General features: G+C 38.2%; 2 protein-coding genes across 2 annotated transcripts; both read right to left on the bottom strand.

Annotated features, from left to right (window-relative positions):
• Positions 1–1715: 1715 nt before the first annotated feature.
• LOC141363190 (delta(14)-sterol reductase TM7SF2-like) lies at positions 1716–7676 on the bottom strand. The gene is made up of 12 exons (XM_073865796.1): positions 7556–7676; positions 7444–7476; positions 7231–7306; positions 6927–7114; positions 5425–5479; positions 5126–5320; positions 4872–4975; positions 4666–4785; positions 3488–3656; positions 3295–3375; positions 2536–2658; positions 1716–2438 (listed from the first exon to the last, which is right to left on the bottom strand). The coding sequence occupies exons 2-12, from the start codon at positions 7468–7470 to the stop codon at positions 2278–2280; spliced, it is 1299 nt and encodes a 432-aa protein (XP_073721897.1). The 5' UTR covers positions 7471–7476; positions 7556–7676; the 3' UTR covers positions 1716–2277.
• A 1319-nt stretch (positions 7677–8995) lies between these two features.
• On the bottom strand, positions 8996–17629 carry LOC129438767 (WD repeat-containing protein 20). The gene is made up of 4 exons (XM_055197686.2): positions 17129–17629; positions 13326–13508; positions 10615–11961; positions 8996–10436 (listed from the first exon to the last, which is right to left on the bottom strand). Exons 1-4 carry the CDS (start codon positions 17492–17494, stop codon positions 10377–10379), a joined length of 1956 nt encoding a protein of 651 aa, XP_055053661.1. The 5' UTR covers positions 17495–17629; the 3' UTR covers positions 8996–10376.
• Between the last annotated feature and the right edge of the window lie 1301 nt (positions 17630–18930).

Here is an 18930-nt window from a genome sequence, read left to right on the forward strand (position 1 = left end):
ATATGCTTATGACTTGCGAATGTTATGCTCACTTAACTTAAATAAACCAGGCTTGATGACGTATGCAGCCTGCGTATGGGACCTCCGGAGGCTGCAGCCATGGGATTGAAAAACGGCCACTGTCATATGTAAATGGTGGCTATAATATGGATTTTAAATTAATTGTCTTAAACAGGTGTCATAAATCCTTACTCACTGACATGTTTTTTTTATTTTTTATTCACCTGTATACGTAAATTTGTTATAAACTTCTCTTTCTCATTGATCTACCTTCCCTGCTGAAAAAAACAGCATTAAACCAGCATGGGAATTATGCTGGTCTATGCTGGTTTAGCTGGTGGTCACCAGCATACCAGCACCAAAACACAACATATGCTGGTATGACCAGCATGGGATGCTGGTGCTAATGCTGGTTTAGCTGGTGCTAATGCTGGTGCTGATGCTGGTTTAGCTGGTGTTCACCAGCAAACCAGCACCAAAACACAACATATGCTGGTCTTGCTGGTATGCTGTTTTTTCAGCAGGGGAAGATTAACCATGTTTTTTGTGTTAAAAGTATATAAACTGTTTTGGTGTATTGATTACTATTAGCAAAACTATGGTTTTACTACACTAACCATGGTTTAACTATATGGATTTGTAAACCATGCTTGTGAAAACCATGCTTATTTTGTGGTTACTACATTAACTATATATATATATATATATATATAAATATATATATATATATATATATATATATATATATATATATATATATATATATATATATATATATATATATATATATATATTTAACTGTAGTAAAACTATGGTTATTTTTTGTACTTAAAGATTATGCAAACTGTGCCTTTTTAGGAATTGCTCTGAAACTAACCCTTATGAAAACATGGTTTTATCTTTGGTAAACATGTAGAAACCATGTTTTTGGTGTGTTGATTACTATCAGCAAACCAGGTTTTACTACACCAACCATGGTTGTTGTTTTTTTTAAACATGGTTGTCAAAACCATAGTTTCTGTGGTTACTATAGTGGTTTTTTTTTGTTTTTTTTACTGTAAAAAAACATGTTTCATTTTCATATGGGATGCTTCTTTTGATCTGGCACTGCTTATTCATGAAACCACCCTGCTGGAAAAACCAGCACAGACCAGCATAATTCCCATGCTGGTCTATACTGGTCCAAGTTGGTTTAGCTGGTACTCACCAGCATACCAGCACCAAAACACAACATTATGCTGGGTTGCTGGTTTTTCCAGCAGGGCAACCATCACTCACTGTTTACTTGTAGAAATATTCTCACATTGCTATTAGTAAAGGGACGCTCCACTTTTTTTGAAAATATGCTCATTTTCCAGCTCCCTGTTAGAATCCATATTGTTTTGGAGTCGATCTCCGTGTCTGGCGGTACCACTTTTAGCATAGCTTAGCATAATTCATTGAATCTGATTAGACTATTAGCATCGCGCTCAAAAATGACCAAAGAGTTTCAGTTTTTCTCTTTTTTATTATTATTATTTTATTTCTCTGTTTGTTTTGTTGTTTTGGCTGGCAGCGGGAGCTACTTGGTGCTTTCGTGGCGTGAAGCCAAAGATTTGGGGATAACAAGTTACGTGACTAAGTAGGCCTACGTAATTTAACCTTATCAAAGAACCTAATAAAATATGAAAATATATATTCCCAAATATTTAATATAGGCTATAGGGAATTGCACGCAACATACATGGTTTTTATTTTGTTTTTAATGACCCACCCCTCAATAAATTGACAATTTCTGTCAGCTGAATGGATTCCAAAACGGTAAAACTCAAAAAAGTTTGGTTACTACACCACAAAGAACTGTTTAATTTTCACAAGGTAGGGTTACCATATGTGCCATTCTTCCCAGACGCGTCCTGGCCAGGATTTCGGGTCGCCTTCCGGAAGTCGTATTTGTCGACTGCATATGTCATAGATGATTATTATTATTATTATTACAGAAAAGCAACCGTTACATTTTAAGGTAAGAATGAAACTATGATTGTATGTCTTATGTTTTTAACTGAATTACGTATGCGGTCAACAAATACGACTTCTGCAGGACGTGTCCGGGAAGAACGGCACGTATGGTCACCCTACATGAGGGTAAGGATTATTATGGCTTGATTTACCCACCCCATAAAATCATCAAATCCATCACTTCATGCAAGCATATAATGAAATGAAATGTCACATTTAATAGTCAGAGTTGACTTAAACACAAAACTCATGCTTTGATATTCATGTAAAAGATGCTATTCAGTAGACATAAGGAATCACTTTGTATGGCACTCTTGTACAATATTCTTTCCATGCACTTCCATGTTTCTTCATACACGACTCTTCAATCTCATTGGCTCGTTTTCTCAGTAAATTAAAACACTGTAGTGCTGGTAGATATGGCAGAGCGCTGCTGAATCCTGCATGACAAACACAGATCCATCAAACAATGACATTCAGAAATCTAGAGTAAATTAAGCTTGATGTTTACATGAACAGATCGGGAGTTTAATGTACCACAGGGGAGACACCAGGCTAACATCATCATAATGTCTCCCAGATAATTGGGGTGTCTGACCCAGCCAAACCATCCCGAGACCAGTAGACTCTTTCCTGATGGGCTTTTAATGGTCTCTAGATCTTTAAAAGAGAACACATTATCAACAATTGAGATTATTTGACTTCATCTTAAAGAGCACCTATTATGCTAAATCCACTTTTACAAGATGTTTGGATATTAATGTGTTAAAAAATCCACCTGTCCATTCTTTTTTGATCCTTATTAAACCAAAACAGTCACATTAGACAGTCGCATGTTTTAATTCTCTTAATCAATGTGAGGTCACATTGATAAAGCCCCGCCCACTTACAGTCCTGCATTACCATAGTTTCAGTGAGTTGTACTCTCCCCACTAGATACTATTGTCTCAGACTGTATTAATCAGATCTCTTTAAACTAAAAACGCTCACTGTCTGTTTGTAAGGAAGTGAGATGCTGTAGCTCATTTGCATTTAAAGGTACAAGCCTTAAAACATAATTTTGAGTCATTTTGGACATGATATAATAAACAATCTGTTTTGCATTTTGAGCTGAAACTTTACAGACACATTCTGCACACACCTAGACTTATATTACATCTTGTAAAAATGCCATAATAGGTGACCTTTAAATAACATTTCAGTCACAGATATGCAAAAATCAACTGATGTGTTCATACACAAACTAGTTTTTAACATTTATAATGCAAAATAAGAAAGCGAAGATGTGATATGTACTCGTGTAAGCTGGATGATTTGGATTTCGTCGAAAACCGTCTTTCTGCTCATTGGACAGATAGTAAATCAGGAAGCCAGTAGCTGTTGAAGAGAAGACGACAAATGATGATGATGAGATGTGACGTAATGTGTTATAAACACAAATATAATTTACACTGAGCGTCTGTGGATTAATATTAAAGTTTCTTCTCACCAAACAGCAGACAGATGGGCACAGCTGACAGATAATGGATGTGATTGGGCTTTTGAAGAAGAAAGTATACGGGCAGACTGGAGAAGAAAGGGATCCAGATATACTCGCCCATAATCATAATGAACCCGATGGGCTCCTCTGTAAACTCTTTGGTTGTCAGTATAGATCCCTACAGATAAACAGCAGATATATTATTCATATTTACAAAGATCTAAAGAATGATTCTCACTGTTCAGTGTGATTGATAACTGGAAAAGCCTGAATACTATTACTACATGTCGATTCTGTTAATGAATTTTTTTAATGTGTAAAAAATGAGGTTTGTGTCACTTTTAGTGATTTTACCAACAACGGCCACTAGGTGTCAACAGTTTGCTGCATACTCTTGTCACAAATTAATAAATTACTGTCATGCCATTATTATTACTGCTATGTTTTGAAATATAACTACATTCTTAGAGCTTTCCAAGGATATATAGTTTGTTGTGATAGATTAAAATTTACATGCAAAATATTAAAATAAACGTAGGTGTCCCACTCAAGGGACAGCGCCAATTAAAGGGGCCATGGCACAAGACTTTTTTAAGATGTCAAATAAATCTTTGGTGTCCCCAGAGCACATATGTGAAGTTTTAGCTCAAAATACCTCACAGATAATTTATTATAGCATGTTAAAATTGACACTTTGTATGTTTGTGCAAAAATGTGCCGTTTTGGGTGTGTCCTTTAAAATGCAAATTAGCTGATGAAATTCAAACACTGATCACCATAATGGTGGTTTGTTGAAATTGAAACTCAATTGTGCTTTTCTCTGCACTAAATGGCAGTGCTGTGGTTGGATAGTGCAAATTAAGGGGCGGTATTATTATAATAAGAGCTCCTTATGACATCATAAGAAGAGCCAAATTTCAACTACCTATTTTCTCATGTGCTTGTAGAGAATGGTTTACCAAAACTAAGTTACTGGGTTGATCTTTTTCACATTTTCTAGGTTGATAGAAGCACTGGAGACCCAATCATAGCACTTAAACATGGAAATAGTCAGATTTTCATGCCATGGCCCCTTTAAGGAACCCGAATCATTAAATTCCTTATAATTCCCACAACAGCAAACAATATGAAATACAAAGACATAAACAATCATGTCAAACTCCTGTAGGACCTTGTGATCCTCTTACCTCATCGATGAGAAAATCCAATATGTAAATGAGATGAAAGCCAATGACAAGCAGCATTGAAAGAGAGAGCGAATCCTTCATCTCTATAGCAGTCAGGAGATAAATCACATCCATCAAAGCCTGCAGGACATTAACACAACATTAATCATCACACACAGACCATTTATAAATCATAAACCATCAAAACATTATTGGCACAAACTCACCCAGCCGATAAATCCGATCCTGACCATGACAAACTGTTTGACATCGATGTCGCCTACACGAGGGTCCATAATTTGACCCAGTATGAAATTCAACAGGGGCTTCGCTATATTGAAGATAAACACTTATAACTATATAAACTTACACAAATATGAACACATTTAGGATCATATTTAATATCACAGCAACAGTCAGCCAAAACTTCAAGTGCTTGTGTGTTTTTACTGTTTTCTCATCATAACAGTAAGGTTTGTACCTGTCTCATAGTGCACCTGTGTAGAGGAGGATGTTTGGAGTGGGTACAGGTACAACATCAGACTGAAGAGCAGAGAGACGGCCACACCCGCGCTCACCAACGAAAATAACCTGTGGGTCAAACCGCTGGCCCGGACAAACCCAAAGTACCAGAGAGTCAAGAGCAGAACCAAGCTCAATATGAACGCATGGAGACCTGCAACACATAATGTGCACCCAATGTCAATACTACAAAAACATCACAAATGTGCATTCATGAAGAAGAAATGAGTAGAAATTTAGACGAGTCAAAGCTCTTACCATTGAGTTTGTATTTCAAACGCTTTCCATGAAAGCCTATTTTGCCTTCCATCACCTGCATATATGAAGATAAAACTATCAGCTTATCTTCAGCTTACTCAAACAGATGAGCTTGACACTATTTACAAGCAAAATATTTTGGTAACACTTTACAATAAGGTTCATTAGTTAACATTAGTTAGTTAACATGAACTAATAATGAACTGCACTTATACAGCATTGATTTATCTTTGTTAATGTTAATTTCAACATAATAATAACTAATACTTTATTAAATCGTGTTAACATTAGTTAATGCACTGTGAACTAACATGAACAAACAATTAAAAGCTTTATTTCTATTAACTAACATTAACAAAGATTAATAAATACTGTAACAAATGTATTGCTCATTGTTTGTTCATGTTAGGTAATACTTTAACTAATGTTAACTTATGAACCTTATTGTAAAGTGTTACCAACATTTTTTTGCAATGAAATCATCTATATACTTATATGGCCATTTTTTTTTTAAATATACCCTAAATACATTTTGTAGAAAGTAAAGCTTAATTCAATATTATTAAATACAAAATGTATTTTAAGGGCAAGCAATTATATCCCATATGGCAAGAAATTTATCCTTGGCCAAAATATATTTTAAATATGCTAAATACAATAAAATTTGAAATTGAAGTTAAAAATGTGTTTTATTTAAACCTCTTTATAGTTTTTTTGTAACATAAATAAGTTTGTAACATAAACAAAAAACTAGTTTTTCTTTCAATGGGACATGAATATATTTCCTTGGTTTGAAATATAGAGGGCTACATATATATTTTAAATGCTTTAAAGTATATTTATTTTTAAATTATATTTCAGAATATACAAAAAATGCCCAAACATATATTTTGTAAACACATTGCAAAATATTTTTCAATATTTTTTCAATATTTTGATATATATTTAAATACATATTTGCCTTATGATAACTCATAGTAATTAAATGTGATGTTTGTCTTTCAAATGTTTTGTTCAAATATTTTCTCATATGTTTATTTAATGCTTAGAGTTGACATTTAGGGGCGGTTTCCCGGATAGGTATTAGACTAGTCCTAGACTATAATAAGAGCTGTCCAAACTGAAAACAGCTTGCACTGACATATCTTAAAATACATCAGTGCCCTTTTTTTGCCTCAAAATGCACACAAGTAATGTTTTTATTATTTAACAAACAAGTTATATTTCCTAATTAAACTAAGGCCTAGTCCTGGATTAAGATAATCCCTGTCCGGGAAACCACCCATTAAGTCTTAAAGTTAGTCCTAGACTAAGACACATGTTTGAGCTGTCTCAAAATAAAGATCTTAAAATAAGCGAATGGCATATTTGTCTCAGGATACACACCATTAACGTCTTTCTCTAACACGTTTATGAAAGATACTTAAACATCTTATTTTAACTAAGGTCTAGTCTTGGCTTTAGATAAGCCTTGTCCATTGAGTTCTTAAGAGCGGTCTCACCTGTCCTACAGGTAGATAATAGAGCGCCCCCTGCAGGAGAGTATATAAGAGCAGCAGAGAGACCGAGGTCCAGTCCCATACGGGCTTTTCTGAAGAACCCAACAGTACCCAGGGTTCAGAGGACGGACGACAACAATCCAACAGTGTTATGAGAGAGACTCCCAACACAACACACAGCACACACAAAACTAAAATAAACACAAACACACACGATGAATTCAAAACAAACATGCTGAGCTGTTATGATAAATAATTTAGTCTCATCATCATCATCATCATTATCATCATCATTGTGAAGACTTACAGCTGTTGTTCCAGGGACTGTTGACCTCTTTGATCTTCTCATGTCCATTATCCTGCTGAAATCCATTCTTGTGTGACTACAGAGATTAAAAAAAAACACAACAGCCAATCATCTCATCTACATTTCTTTACAATGGATCAGAAGATCATGGATCTGTTTTACTAAAGTTTGATTACTGCATCATTGATAACTAATAAAGTATAATAAACTCACCTGATGATTTGACTCATGTGTGCTCATCTTTTCCTTTAAAAGAGGATTTTCATTAAAATGTCACAGATAACTCTAATCAATGAGTTATGAACTAAAGTCAGAAGTGTCTTACCACAGACAGATAAAGAGTCTCTATGTGAGACAGACAAAAGTGAAACTCTTCCTCCAGATGAAGTGGGTTTATATTTCAGCTGTTACCACACACAGATGTTGAGTTGCGTCTCTGTGGCGGACGCAATAACAGAAAACGCATAACGGACAAACTGTGAATTACTACACAAGAGCATTCATCCTGTGAAAACTCATCTAAAGACTTTTATTTAGTGATTTTCAACATCTTGTTATCCTTTACTGAGTAAGATCATTACAAAGATGAATGTGAAATCAAAACTTTAATGTTCTTCATCTCATCATTAGATTGAGACTTTAACCTGGACTTCACAGAGACGATTGTGTATTATAATTTTTAATGAAAGGTTTCTATTAAATTTGAATAATGCAAAATAGTGATTCATTAATTGCATTAAGAGTCAAACACTCATGTGGATGGCATAATGTCTTTACAGGATAGCTATATGTATTTCATAGCAGCTGTTTAATAAACTCTGATGGTAAAACCTGACAGGATTTTTGATTTAATGCTAGACAGTTTAAATCTCATACTGAATATTAAAGTCCCACTGCATGGAAAATAAGTTTTTTTGTTGTTTATATGTCAATGTGATGTTTTTAATATGTTTTAATACAAGCCTTGTGCAAATTTATCATTCAACACCATTGCTGTGAGTATTTTCTCTATAAAATTGTAGCTGTGCGATTGAGTAGAGGCGGAGACTAATTTGCATATTCATAGATCCGGGTATATTAAATGAGGCAAAGAGGTAGCTGACTAAAAACAAGAAGAAATGACTGTGACAGGTAAAACTTTTACATAAGTGATTATGATGCTGAAAAAAATGATTCATTGAATTTAATCAATTTTTTAAGGTAAGTGGTTGCAATAAATTGATTTAAGCTACATTTAAACAAAAAAGATTAGTAAAGTAAAATAAAATATAAAACTTTTGTTTAAATGTAGCTTAAATGAATTGATTGCAACCACTTACCTTACATTTTTTTTATTAAATTCAATGAATCATTTTTTTCAGTGTAAAAGCCACGTTTTAACTGATAAAAATCTTGACTACATGCAGTATTTAAAAATATACTTCTGATTAACTGCAAGAATATACTAATACTAATAGTTTATACATACTTTGATATTTTGGCCAGGAAACAGCCTATATTTTTTGCTTTATGGGTTATAAAATTAAAAAATTATTTGTTGCCCCTGAAATGCATTTTGAAATATATGTTGATATATGAAAGTTAAAATTAAATATATTTTTAAATTCAAAAACATATTTAACTAAGCTTCACTTAATACAAAATGTATTTAGCATATTGGCCAATGTATTCTTATAAGAAACTTATAAATAATCTACCTAATAAATAATAGATAGATGAACATAAAGATGTTAAATAATATTAACAATCAGTCCACTGCAGGAGTTGATGTTTTAATAACAGATTTCCATATACAAACTGGTTATTGTGATATTGTCAGCCAAAAAAAAGACATGCGTCGAAAGTGAATCTCTTTATCACTGTACAGAAAGTCAATGTGAATAAAGTTGAATGTTTACTGTAGATAGTTCATAAATGTGTTCCCTTGTGTTATATACTGACATACTGTTCTCATACTACAAACATAAATTATGCTTTAGCACTTAAAAAAAAACTAAATTAAGTAAAGAAATGAATTGTCAGCAGTAGTTTAGAAAAGTGCACATAAGAAAGTTTAACATCCATTGGTCCACAACATTTCTTCAGTTAACAACAAAGATGAATGACATTGTTACAGTCTGAAATAAAAACACACACGTTTAAAGGAAAAGAGCGAGGTGTTGATCATAATGATGGTGTGAATGTGTTGAATAGCTTGACTTTATTTAGCAGTATCATATATTATAATACAGGCATGAATGTTTATGCTTGCTCACCTGTACATTACTTTAATGCAGCAGGTGGATTTATATTAGAAGATGATTTGTTCTTCAAGTGTTAGTTTACAATGAATACGTGAACAGACATCAGGGCTGCAAACTGATATAAAAGACACCTCGCGGCTGACAGTATGTGTGTGATATCCATTAACAGTGTTATTTACACGAGCATTGAAGATGCTAATAATATTCATCTGCATAATGCTTGCATGGTTAATGTTTGATGTTTTAAAAAAAATTAACAACATAAGACAGCACGAATATATAAAGAAATCTTCAGTAAGCTCAGTGATCATCAAATCAACCTGAAAATGTGCAAAATGTCGCAAGAGGCAACAGCAGGCGTTGCTACAAGAGTTATGTGTTTACTTCACTACTGACATAAAATCTGACATAAACAAGACAAATGATGGAGCTCACACTAAAAACATTCAGCTGTTCACCTCACTAAAACATATTTATAAAACATGAACTTTCTAGCATTTGAGCTTTGTGTTACTCAAAGTCCAATGCAAAAGATGAGCTTTACATCACCAATCCATCAAAATCCTGCACACGTGTCACTATTTACAATGCAGACTTTTATATATTAATCATTTCAGTTCAATACTTCAATACACGTTGTCCTCCTCCATTATAGAGTTGTCTAAATATATACAATATAAATCATTTGAATGATGGAATAAATAAATAAAAAACACAACGGCCGTGGCTGTAGCAAAGATCAGAGAGATGAGATCTCAGGACCGGCGTGCAGAAGTCTCTGTCGAGGATCAGAGTTCAGGTTTGTGTTCACGGCGTGTGCGTGCGGTGACGTTGATTTGTTGATCTAAACAGGGCTGGTTCGGTGGAGGTTGGTAACACTGTGACGGTTAGAGGCTGGTTGGGTTATACCACCGTCCCGCTCGGCGAGTTCCCGTTCTGTGCCGACAGCGGTTGAGGCGGATGCTGACATCAGATGAGAAACAGCAGGAGTTAATACATGACGTCAACACACCTGCTAATGATACATTTTAGAAAAACTACATTTTTGTATTATATCCTACTTATTTTATCATTGACGGTAAGATTATTGCTTAAAAACCAACATGCAAAATACTGAATAAAGCTTTAAATGCGGACTCACCGCTTTGCCAGGTCGTGCCCAGGTGCAGATGAGTCCTTCTTGACACGCGGTGATGATGCAGTCGTTCATGAAGACGAGTACGGTGAGACGCTCGTGGGCGATTTTCTTACAAACCAGCGGCTCCAGCAGAGGCACCTCATTCATACGAGGACACAGCGTGGTGCCCAAAACCTTAGCGCCGTCCAGTCGGTTGCTGCGCGGGGCGACGTTGATCTTGTCGTTGCTCTTGCTGATGTTGCCCAGGCTGTGGTAGCGCTTGTGCTCCTTTTCCCCTCCCGCCCCTGATTTGTCCGATTTGCGCTCCTGCAGGGACAACGTCGCGAAGCGGCCGATGCTGAACGGGGCACTTCCGCCTGCGCCGCCTCCACCTGTTCCCCCACCCTCTGTGGACCCCTGGCTCTTGGAAGCGTTGGCGACTGCAGGGTGCGGCAGTGAGTTGGAGCGAGATAGCGAGCGAGGCAGTGGAAGGGGTAGCGTGGACGTCTGGTGGGGGTTGGAAGGGTGATGGTGACCTTCAACTCCACCGCCGGCACTGTTGAGAGCAGCGGAGCCGGACGTTGGAAGCGTGGGGCCGAAGGTGTTGGTGAGGGCTCTGGAGAGCGGCAGCCGCGGGTAGAGGACGTCGTCCGTCAGGTCCCACAAACAGAACTGCGTGTCTTGCCCGACGGATCCAAATCGGTACGACACGGACGACGCGCCGCCTTTCGAGCTATGCCGCGAGAGACGGGACAGCGTGCTGCTGGTGCGCACACGGCCGAAGTGTAGCGCCCCCTGCTGAAGGTCCTCTTCGCTGCCGCTGAGCTCCATCGGCTCCTCGTCCTCCAGGTTGGTGGTGAAGGGGTCGAAAGCCACAACGTTGACCCAGGACTTGTGACCGTGACCTCTCGCCACCACGCGACTTTCAGCAAACGACCACACGGTGACCAGGTCGTCCTCCCCGCCAGTGGCAAGATACTTGCCATCCGGGCTCCAGGAGACACACAGCAGGCCACCAAAGTAGCTCTTCATCACGCCCTGCAGCTCCATCGAGTCAAAGTGGAAGACACGGAGGCAGCCGTCCTGACCGACGCAAGCGACATGCACACCATCGGGTGAGAAGGCGAACTCGTTCAGCCCGCCCTCACCGACCACCCAGCGGAGTAAAGGATTGCGAGGTGTCTTGGTTTTGCAGGAGTAGACGGCGAATCCCTCGCCCTGGCGCAGCAGGCAGTACTGAGGAGCTGCAGTGCCGCATGGGTGCTCCACGTTGTAGAGGTAGAGATGACCGCTGGCGTGAGACGCCAGGAAAAGGTTGTCGGATTTCGGAAGCCATTTCAGACACGTAACCTTTGATTTGTCTATCAACCTCTGAGAAAAAGAGAAGAGAGCGAGGGTCAGTGATGCGCAGCAAATCAATTCATCACCACCTCCTTCAGCTTTATCTCTGTCTCCAAATTTTCTTTACAATATTCAATGAGACCGGTTCGGTACGAGTAACTTCTTGTTTTCAATAAGTTGACAAATTCAAACTGCCTTGAGGAAATTACAAAATGGTTGGGACAGACTGAGGCTGTTTCTGGTAAAAATATCTTCCTCTTACTGAACTATGAGGTGGATCAGGGGTTTTATTAACTCTGGTCAGGGTTTGTCTTTAAGTTTTTAAGGTCACCACATATGGCAATTTTTCAAGATGTAATATCAGTCTCTCAGGTGTCCTCAGAACGTCCCTGTGAAGTTTCAGGTCCAAATACCCTACTGATCATTTATTATCCCATCTTAAAAAGGCCCTTTTCTGGGTGTGCAGGAAAAAGTGTGTGTTTGTCGCTTTTAATGGAAATGAGTTTCTGCTTTACTCCCTGTTTACTGTTATCTATACCGAAAAACGTGCTTTTATATAGACAATAACCTTATTTCATTGCTCATAATGAACGTGCAGTAATGAATTATGTGAAGAAGATTTAAAATATAAATGATGATTTAACTGTGGTCTTTGAACATTTGTGGGCGGGGCATGTGCAAGGTGACGTCGGCGGGCAAATATTTATCATGGAGGTTGTGTACACACACAGATGACACACAGTTATGTTCAAACAACATAAAGTGAATTTAAATTTCATTTAACGTGATGGGCTCAGTGTGACCAAAAGCAAAACAGTGTACAGGTGTAACATCAAGGTTATATAATCATAAGCAGTGTAGTGTCTTCATAGACTATTTAGTTTAAAGATTTGATGTTAACTCTTTCCCCGCCATTGACAATTTATCTCATCAGTTAAGAGAAAACGCTTTTTACGGCAATCCATATTTCCTCTATTATCCACCAGGTGACGCTCTTACCAAACTCATAAAACACTGAAGCATCCACTGATCCAAAAACAGTAAAAACTCTTTGTATGTTTTGATCATTGCTCTGAATCTGATCTCTAACAAAAGTCTTTTACAAAAATGCAATTATCTCAGCTTTTTGTTCCAAATGTTGGAGGTGATAAAAGGGAACAAATAAAGATATGATGAAACGAGTTTTAGATGGTTTGTTCTTTCGTTTGATAAACAGTATTGTATGTTTATATATTTAAAGCAGAACATTTTCTAGACGGTCTTAAACCTTTGTGAAAATCCTGAAAAAAATACTGGTGCTGGCTGGCGACTTCATTTAAAAATGCTGCTTAGAAAAGAGTAACCTGAGACAGATGTTATAGACACAGGTTAATATTACAGACGTTTCTCCTCACCTCCTCATTGAAGAGCTTGCTGGTCTCTTTCTTTATGGGATCCAGATATTGCACCTGTCCAGCGGAGAAGCCCACGATGAGAGCCACGCTGTCAGCTGTAGCAGAATATTGATTGAAATCATGACACGTAGGCTGGGTTCCTTTATAGATGCGTTTGTCTATAGGTTTACTGAGATCCACAGCCTGCACACAGAGACAGATCACACTGTGAGTGTTATCATCACAATAATAATAATACAATACGACTGTCACACACTCCAGTACAGTGTCTTGTATCTGAAGAGTTATCAGACTTAATGTCTGTATGTTAAGAGAATATGATTAGGTCTCTGAGACACAAATAAAGTCTGAATGAAACCACAGACATTATCCAGAAGACAAACTGAACCTCTGTTTACTGTACCTATACATGTAACCAATTTGACAGACATGATGCACTGGTGACTGATCTCAGTTCAAGTTTGACCTCTTGTGGTTATCCACGTATGTTTGAAATGAATTTCGTTCAGTGTTTTAATGTGTTTTGTACATACACACACCGCGAATCATAATGGTCATTTGAATATTAGGTTTATGTTTCACATTTTTTCACAATATCATGATTGTAGGGTACCGTGAACACACTGCTGTGTATTGTATTGACTAGTGAGCTGAGATGATCACCATTACACTACTAAACTAAATGACAGATATGTGTTTTTGAGTCAGTCTGCCCTCCTGCAGCAACCCCTGCGGTCTGAGCCAACACAAACATCATGGTCAACAAAAATAAATGATTTACTAATAAAAAAGCGTGAGAATCGCAGGTGATTTTTTGCATAGCCCTACAAACCGGTGCACATCTCAAACCTGTGCACATCACAAACAGGTGCACCTCTCAAACCTGTGCACATTCACAAACCTGTGCAAATCACAAACCTGTGCAAATCACAAGCCTGTGCAAAATCACAAACCTGTGCACATCTAAAACAGGTGCACATCTAAAACCTGTGCAAAATCACAAACTTGTGCACATCACAAACCTGTGCACATCCCAAACCTGTGCAAAATCACAAACCTGTGCACATCACAAACCTGTGCACATCCCAAACCGGTGCACATCACAAACAAGTGCACATCTCAAACAGGCATACATCTCAAACAGGTGCACATCCCAAACCTGTGCACATCCCAAACCTGTGCAAAATCACAAACCTGTGCACATCACAAACCTGTGCAAAATCTCAAATCTGTGCACCTCTCAAACAGGCGTACATCACAAACTTGTGCACAGGTTTGAGATGTGCACCTGTTTGAGATGTGCATAAGTTTGTGATGTACGCCTGTTTGACAGGTGCACAGATTTGAGATTTTGCACAGGTTTGTGATGTGCACAGGTTTGTGATGTGCACTTGTTTGAGATGTGCATATCTCAAACCGGTGCACATCTCAAACAAGTGCAAATCTCAAACAGGTGCACATCACAAATTTATGCACATCTTAAACAGGTGCACATCACAAACTTATGCACATCTCAAACAGGTGCACATCACAAACTTATGCACATCTCAAACAGGTGCACATCACAAATTTATGCACATCTCAAACAGGTGCACATCTCAAACCTGTGCACATCTCAAACCTGTGCACATCACAAACCTGTGCACATCACAAACCTGTGCAGTGTGCACATCACAAACCTGTGCAAAATCTCAAATCTGTGCACCTCTCAAACAGGCGTACATCACAAACTTGTGCACAGGTTTGAGATGTGCACCTGTTTGAGATGTGCATAAGTTTGTGATGTACGCCTGTTTGACAGGTGCACAGATTTGAGATTTTGCACAGGTTTGTGATGTGCACAGGTTTGTGATGTGCACTTGTTTGAGATGTGCATATCTCAAACCGGTGCACATCTCAAACAAGTGCAAATCTCAAACAGGTGCACATCACAAATTTATGCACATCTTAAACAGGTGCACATCACAAACTTATGCACATCTCAAACAGGTGCACATCACAAACTTATGCACATCTCAAACAGGTGCACATCACAAATTTATGCACATCTCAAACAGGTGCACATCTCAAACCTGTGCACATCTCAAACCTGTGCACATCACAAACCTGTGCACATCACAAACCTGTGCAGTGTGCACATCACAAACCTGTGCAAAATCTCAAATCTGTGCACCTCTCAAACAGGCGTACATCACAAACTTGTGCACAGGTTTGAGATGTGCACCTGTTTGAGATGTGCATAAGTTTGTGATGTACGCCTGTTTGACAGGTGCACAGATTTGAGATTTTGCACAGGTTTGTGATGTGCACAGGTTTGTGATGTGCACTTGTTTGAGATGTGCATATCTCAAACCGGTGCACATCTCAAACAAGTGCAAATCTCAAACAGGTGCACATCACAAATTTATGCACATCTTAAACAGGTGCACATCACAAACTTATGCACATCTCAAACAGGTGCACATCACAAACTTATGCACATCTCAAACAGGTGCACATCACAAATTTATGCACATCTCAAACAGGTGCACATCTCAAACCTGTGCACATCTCAAACCTGTGCACATCACAAACCTGTGCACATCACAAACCTGTGCAGTGTGCACATCACAAACCTGTGCAAAATCTCAAATCTGTGCACCTCTCAAACAGGCGTACATCACAAACTTGTGCACAGGTTTGAGATGTGCACCTGTTTGAGATGTGCATAAGTTTGTGATGTACGCCTGTTTGAGAGGTGCACAGATTTGAGATTTTGCACAGGTTTGTGATGTGCACAGGTTTGTGATTTTGCACAGGTTTGTGATGTGCATATCTCAAACCGGTGTACATCTCAAACAAGTGCAAATCTCAAACAGGTGCACATCACAAACTTATGCACATCTACAACAGGTTCACATCACAAATGTATGCACATCTCAAACAGGTGCACATCTCAAACCGGTGCACATCTCAAACAAGTGCAAATCTCAAACAGGCTTACGTCTCAAACAGGTGCACATCACAAACCTGTGCAAAATCTCAAACAAGTGCACATCACAAACCTGTGCAAAATCTCAAACAAGTGCACATCTCAAACAAGTGCAAATCTAAAACAGGCGTACATCTTAAACCTGTGCACATCTCAAACCAGTGCAAAATCACAAACCTGTGCAAAATCTCAAACAAGTGCACATCTCAAACAAGTGCAAATCTCAAACAGGCATACGTCTCAAACAGGTGCACATCACAAACCTGTGCACATCTCAAACCTGTGGACATCTCAAACAAGTGCAAAATCACAAACCTGTGCAAAATCTCAAACAAGTGCACATCTCAAACAGGCGTACATCTCAAACAGGCGTACATCTTAAACCAGTGCAAAATCACAAACCTGTGCACATTTCAAACAAGTGCACATCACAAACCTGTGCAAAATCACAAACCTGTGCACATTACAAACAAGCGCACATCTCAAATCTGTGCACCTCTCAAACAGGCGTACATCACAAATGTATGCACATCTCAAACCGGTGCACATCACAAACAGGTGCACATATCAAACCGGTGCAAATCACTGCGTATAACAACAATTGTTCCCTCTAATGTTAAATGTAACCCAGTTTGATATTAATATTGTTTAGATGCTCTTTGTATTGTTTATTTTAATCCACACAATGACAATAAGTTGATGAAATAAGTCATTCATATCGATACCGATCCCAAGCACAGTCGACAAGAAGCTGTCAAAGCAACAGTTCAGCGCATCGTTGCAGTTTCAGTAGCCATGATGAGAATGAAGAGATGCTCGCACCCGTCTTTACCTTTTTAATGTTTGTGTAGGTGTAGAAGTAAAGTTCCCTGCCGATGTTAAAACACACGCGCTCCGAATCTTCGCTAGGGTCCTCCGGCTTCAGCTTCACCATCGACACCCGAACCGGCGGCAAGAAACCCGGGGAGGAGTTGGCGGCGGACCCGGGCCCCTGCACCAGCCCGACACCAGCACCGCCGCCCGGGATGGAGCCCGTGGTCGCTCCGGGTCCCACCGTGACGCTCGCTGAAGGTCCCCGCGGCAGTCCGGCCCGCTGCTGAGAGTCTGAGAGGGTGAGCAGCTTGTAAAATCCCTCTCGTGTCCGGAACTGAGATTTAATCTCATTGATATCCTTCAATGCGCCTCCATCTCCGGCCATCTTTAGTCCAGACGCGCCGCACAGGAAACAACGCGCGTCTGACCTGGAAATGATGCGGGAAAACAGCGGCGCGCGCGTGCACAGACCACCACAAGACCACTATTGTACATGTATTACGTCATTTTAGCAGGTTAGTGTTTATATGATCTTAGTCTCATTGTCCTTTAGCAGTACTGTAACGTTACATTGCTTTGGTAAAAAGAGGGGGACAATGCATTTCTTAATTAAATCAGGGAGATGGAAAGTAACATAGCAATAATAATAATAATAATAATAATAATATATTTTAAATCAAACTAAACAGTGAAACTTAATGAGGTATTACTCGTGTTTAATTTCGTTGAAGTGCTAGATAAAATTAAATAAATGCCTGGAGTCTCAGAAAAAGTTTATTTAGTTACATCGTCCTTTCTTAAAGCATCAATGTACTGTAGATATATGAAGCTTTTAGATTTGTTTCTTTAATGGTTTATATTTGATATAGTTGTCATTAATTCAGTCATCTTTACTATCCAGAGATGCTCGAGTCGATCAGCATCATAGGCGGAGTTTTGCTGTCACCTATCGGCAAATACGGGTACTGCAATACTGTAAGATTAGCGAGAGAGTGCGGTTTCATGGTTTTTAAATAAATTAAAACTTCTGTATTACTCAGTGTACCTATTGAAATATTAAGATTAGACAAATAAAATATGAATTATTATATTTCTGTTTTATTAATACCACACACAATATCATAATTGGCTCTTGCCTGTTTCCCAGACAGGGATTAGACTAGTCCTTGACTAAAATAAATGTAAGAGCTGTCCAAACTAAAAAACTAGTTGCACTGACATATCTTAAAATACATTAGTGCCCTTTGTTTTGCCTCAAAATGCACACAAGTAATGTTTTTAGTAATACATGATTGTTAAAACTAATTAAACTGAGGCCTAGTCCTGGTTTAAGATAATCCCTGTCGGGGAAACCACCCCCATATGTCTGGCCTGTACAGTAGATGCCTGTTTAACATATATGAAGATCTCTGATTACAGATAATAATTTTTACGCTTAGCATCAATAATGTACTTATCTTATGATCATGATAATATCATGTATTGTATATATAAATTTTCCTTTATGATCTTTATCTTTTATGTCTACCTTAAGCTGGTTTGTATCAATGCAAACTGGATAAAGCACTGTAGGAAAATACGGATAATGGAATTGTATTGTTTTAGAGTGGATTATGAGCGCAAGGCTTCAAGTTTTTTATTCAGTGTGCGTGGGCCTTTCATTAGCATATCATGAAGTTGTGCATTGACCTAAGTTCCCCCTTTCAATGTTTTTAAAACTATACAGCACTGAATAAATCCTGTAGCTGTTTTCCTTAACTGATCATATGATATTTACATTACACAATCTACATATGACTTGATCTTTCTTGTTTTTACATG

This window comes from Misgurnus anguillicaudatus, unplaced genomic scaffold (genome assembly GCF_027580225.2).
Source record: "Misgurnus anguillicaudatus unplaced genomic scaffold, ASM2758022v2 HiC_scaffold_33, whole genome shotgun sequence".
Taxonomy (NCBI): Eukaryota; Metazoa; Chordata; class Actinopteri; order Cypriniformes; family Cobitidae; genus Misgurnus; species Misgurnus anguillicaudatus.

Excerpts from the sequence above, each read along its gene's own strand:
- LOC141363190 (XM_073865796.1), bottom strand. The coding sequence starts at position 7,470 with ATGAGCACACATGAGTCAAATCATCAG. Across the intron at positions 7,307-7,443 it reads CACATGAGTCAAATCATCAG|TCACACAAGAATGGATTTCA; the intron begins GTGAGTTTATTA and ends TAATCTCTGTAG. Across the intron at positions 7,115-7,230 it reads CAGTCCCTGGAACAACAGCT|TTTTGTGTGTGCTGTGTGTT; the intron begins GTAAGTCTTCAC and ends TGTTTATTTTAG.
- LOC129438767 (XM_055197686.2), bottom strand. The coding sequence starts at position 17,494 with ATGGCCGGAGATGGAGGCGCATTGAAGGATATCAATGAGATTAAATCT. Across the intron at positions 13,509-17,128 it reads CCTACACAAACATTAAAAAG|GCTGTGGATCTCAGTAAACC; the intron begins GTAAAGACGGGT and ends CTCTGTGTGCAG. Across the intron at positions 10,437-10,614 it reads GGGCACGACCTGGCAAAGCG|CATCCGCCTCAACCGCTGTC; the intron begins GTGAGTCCGCAT and ends ATCTGATGTCAG.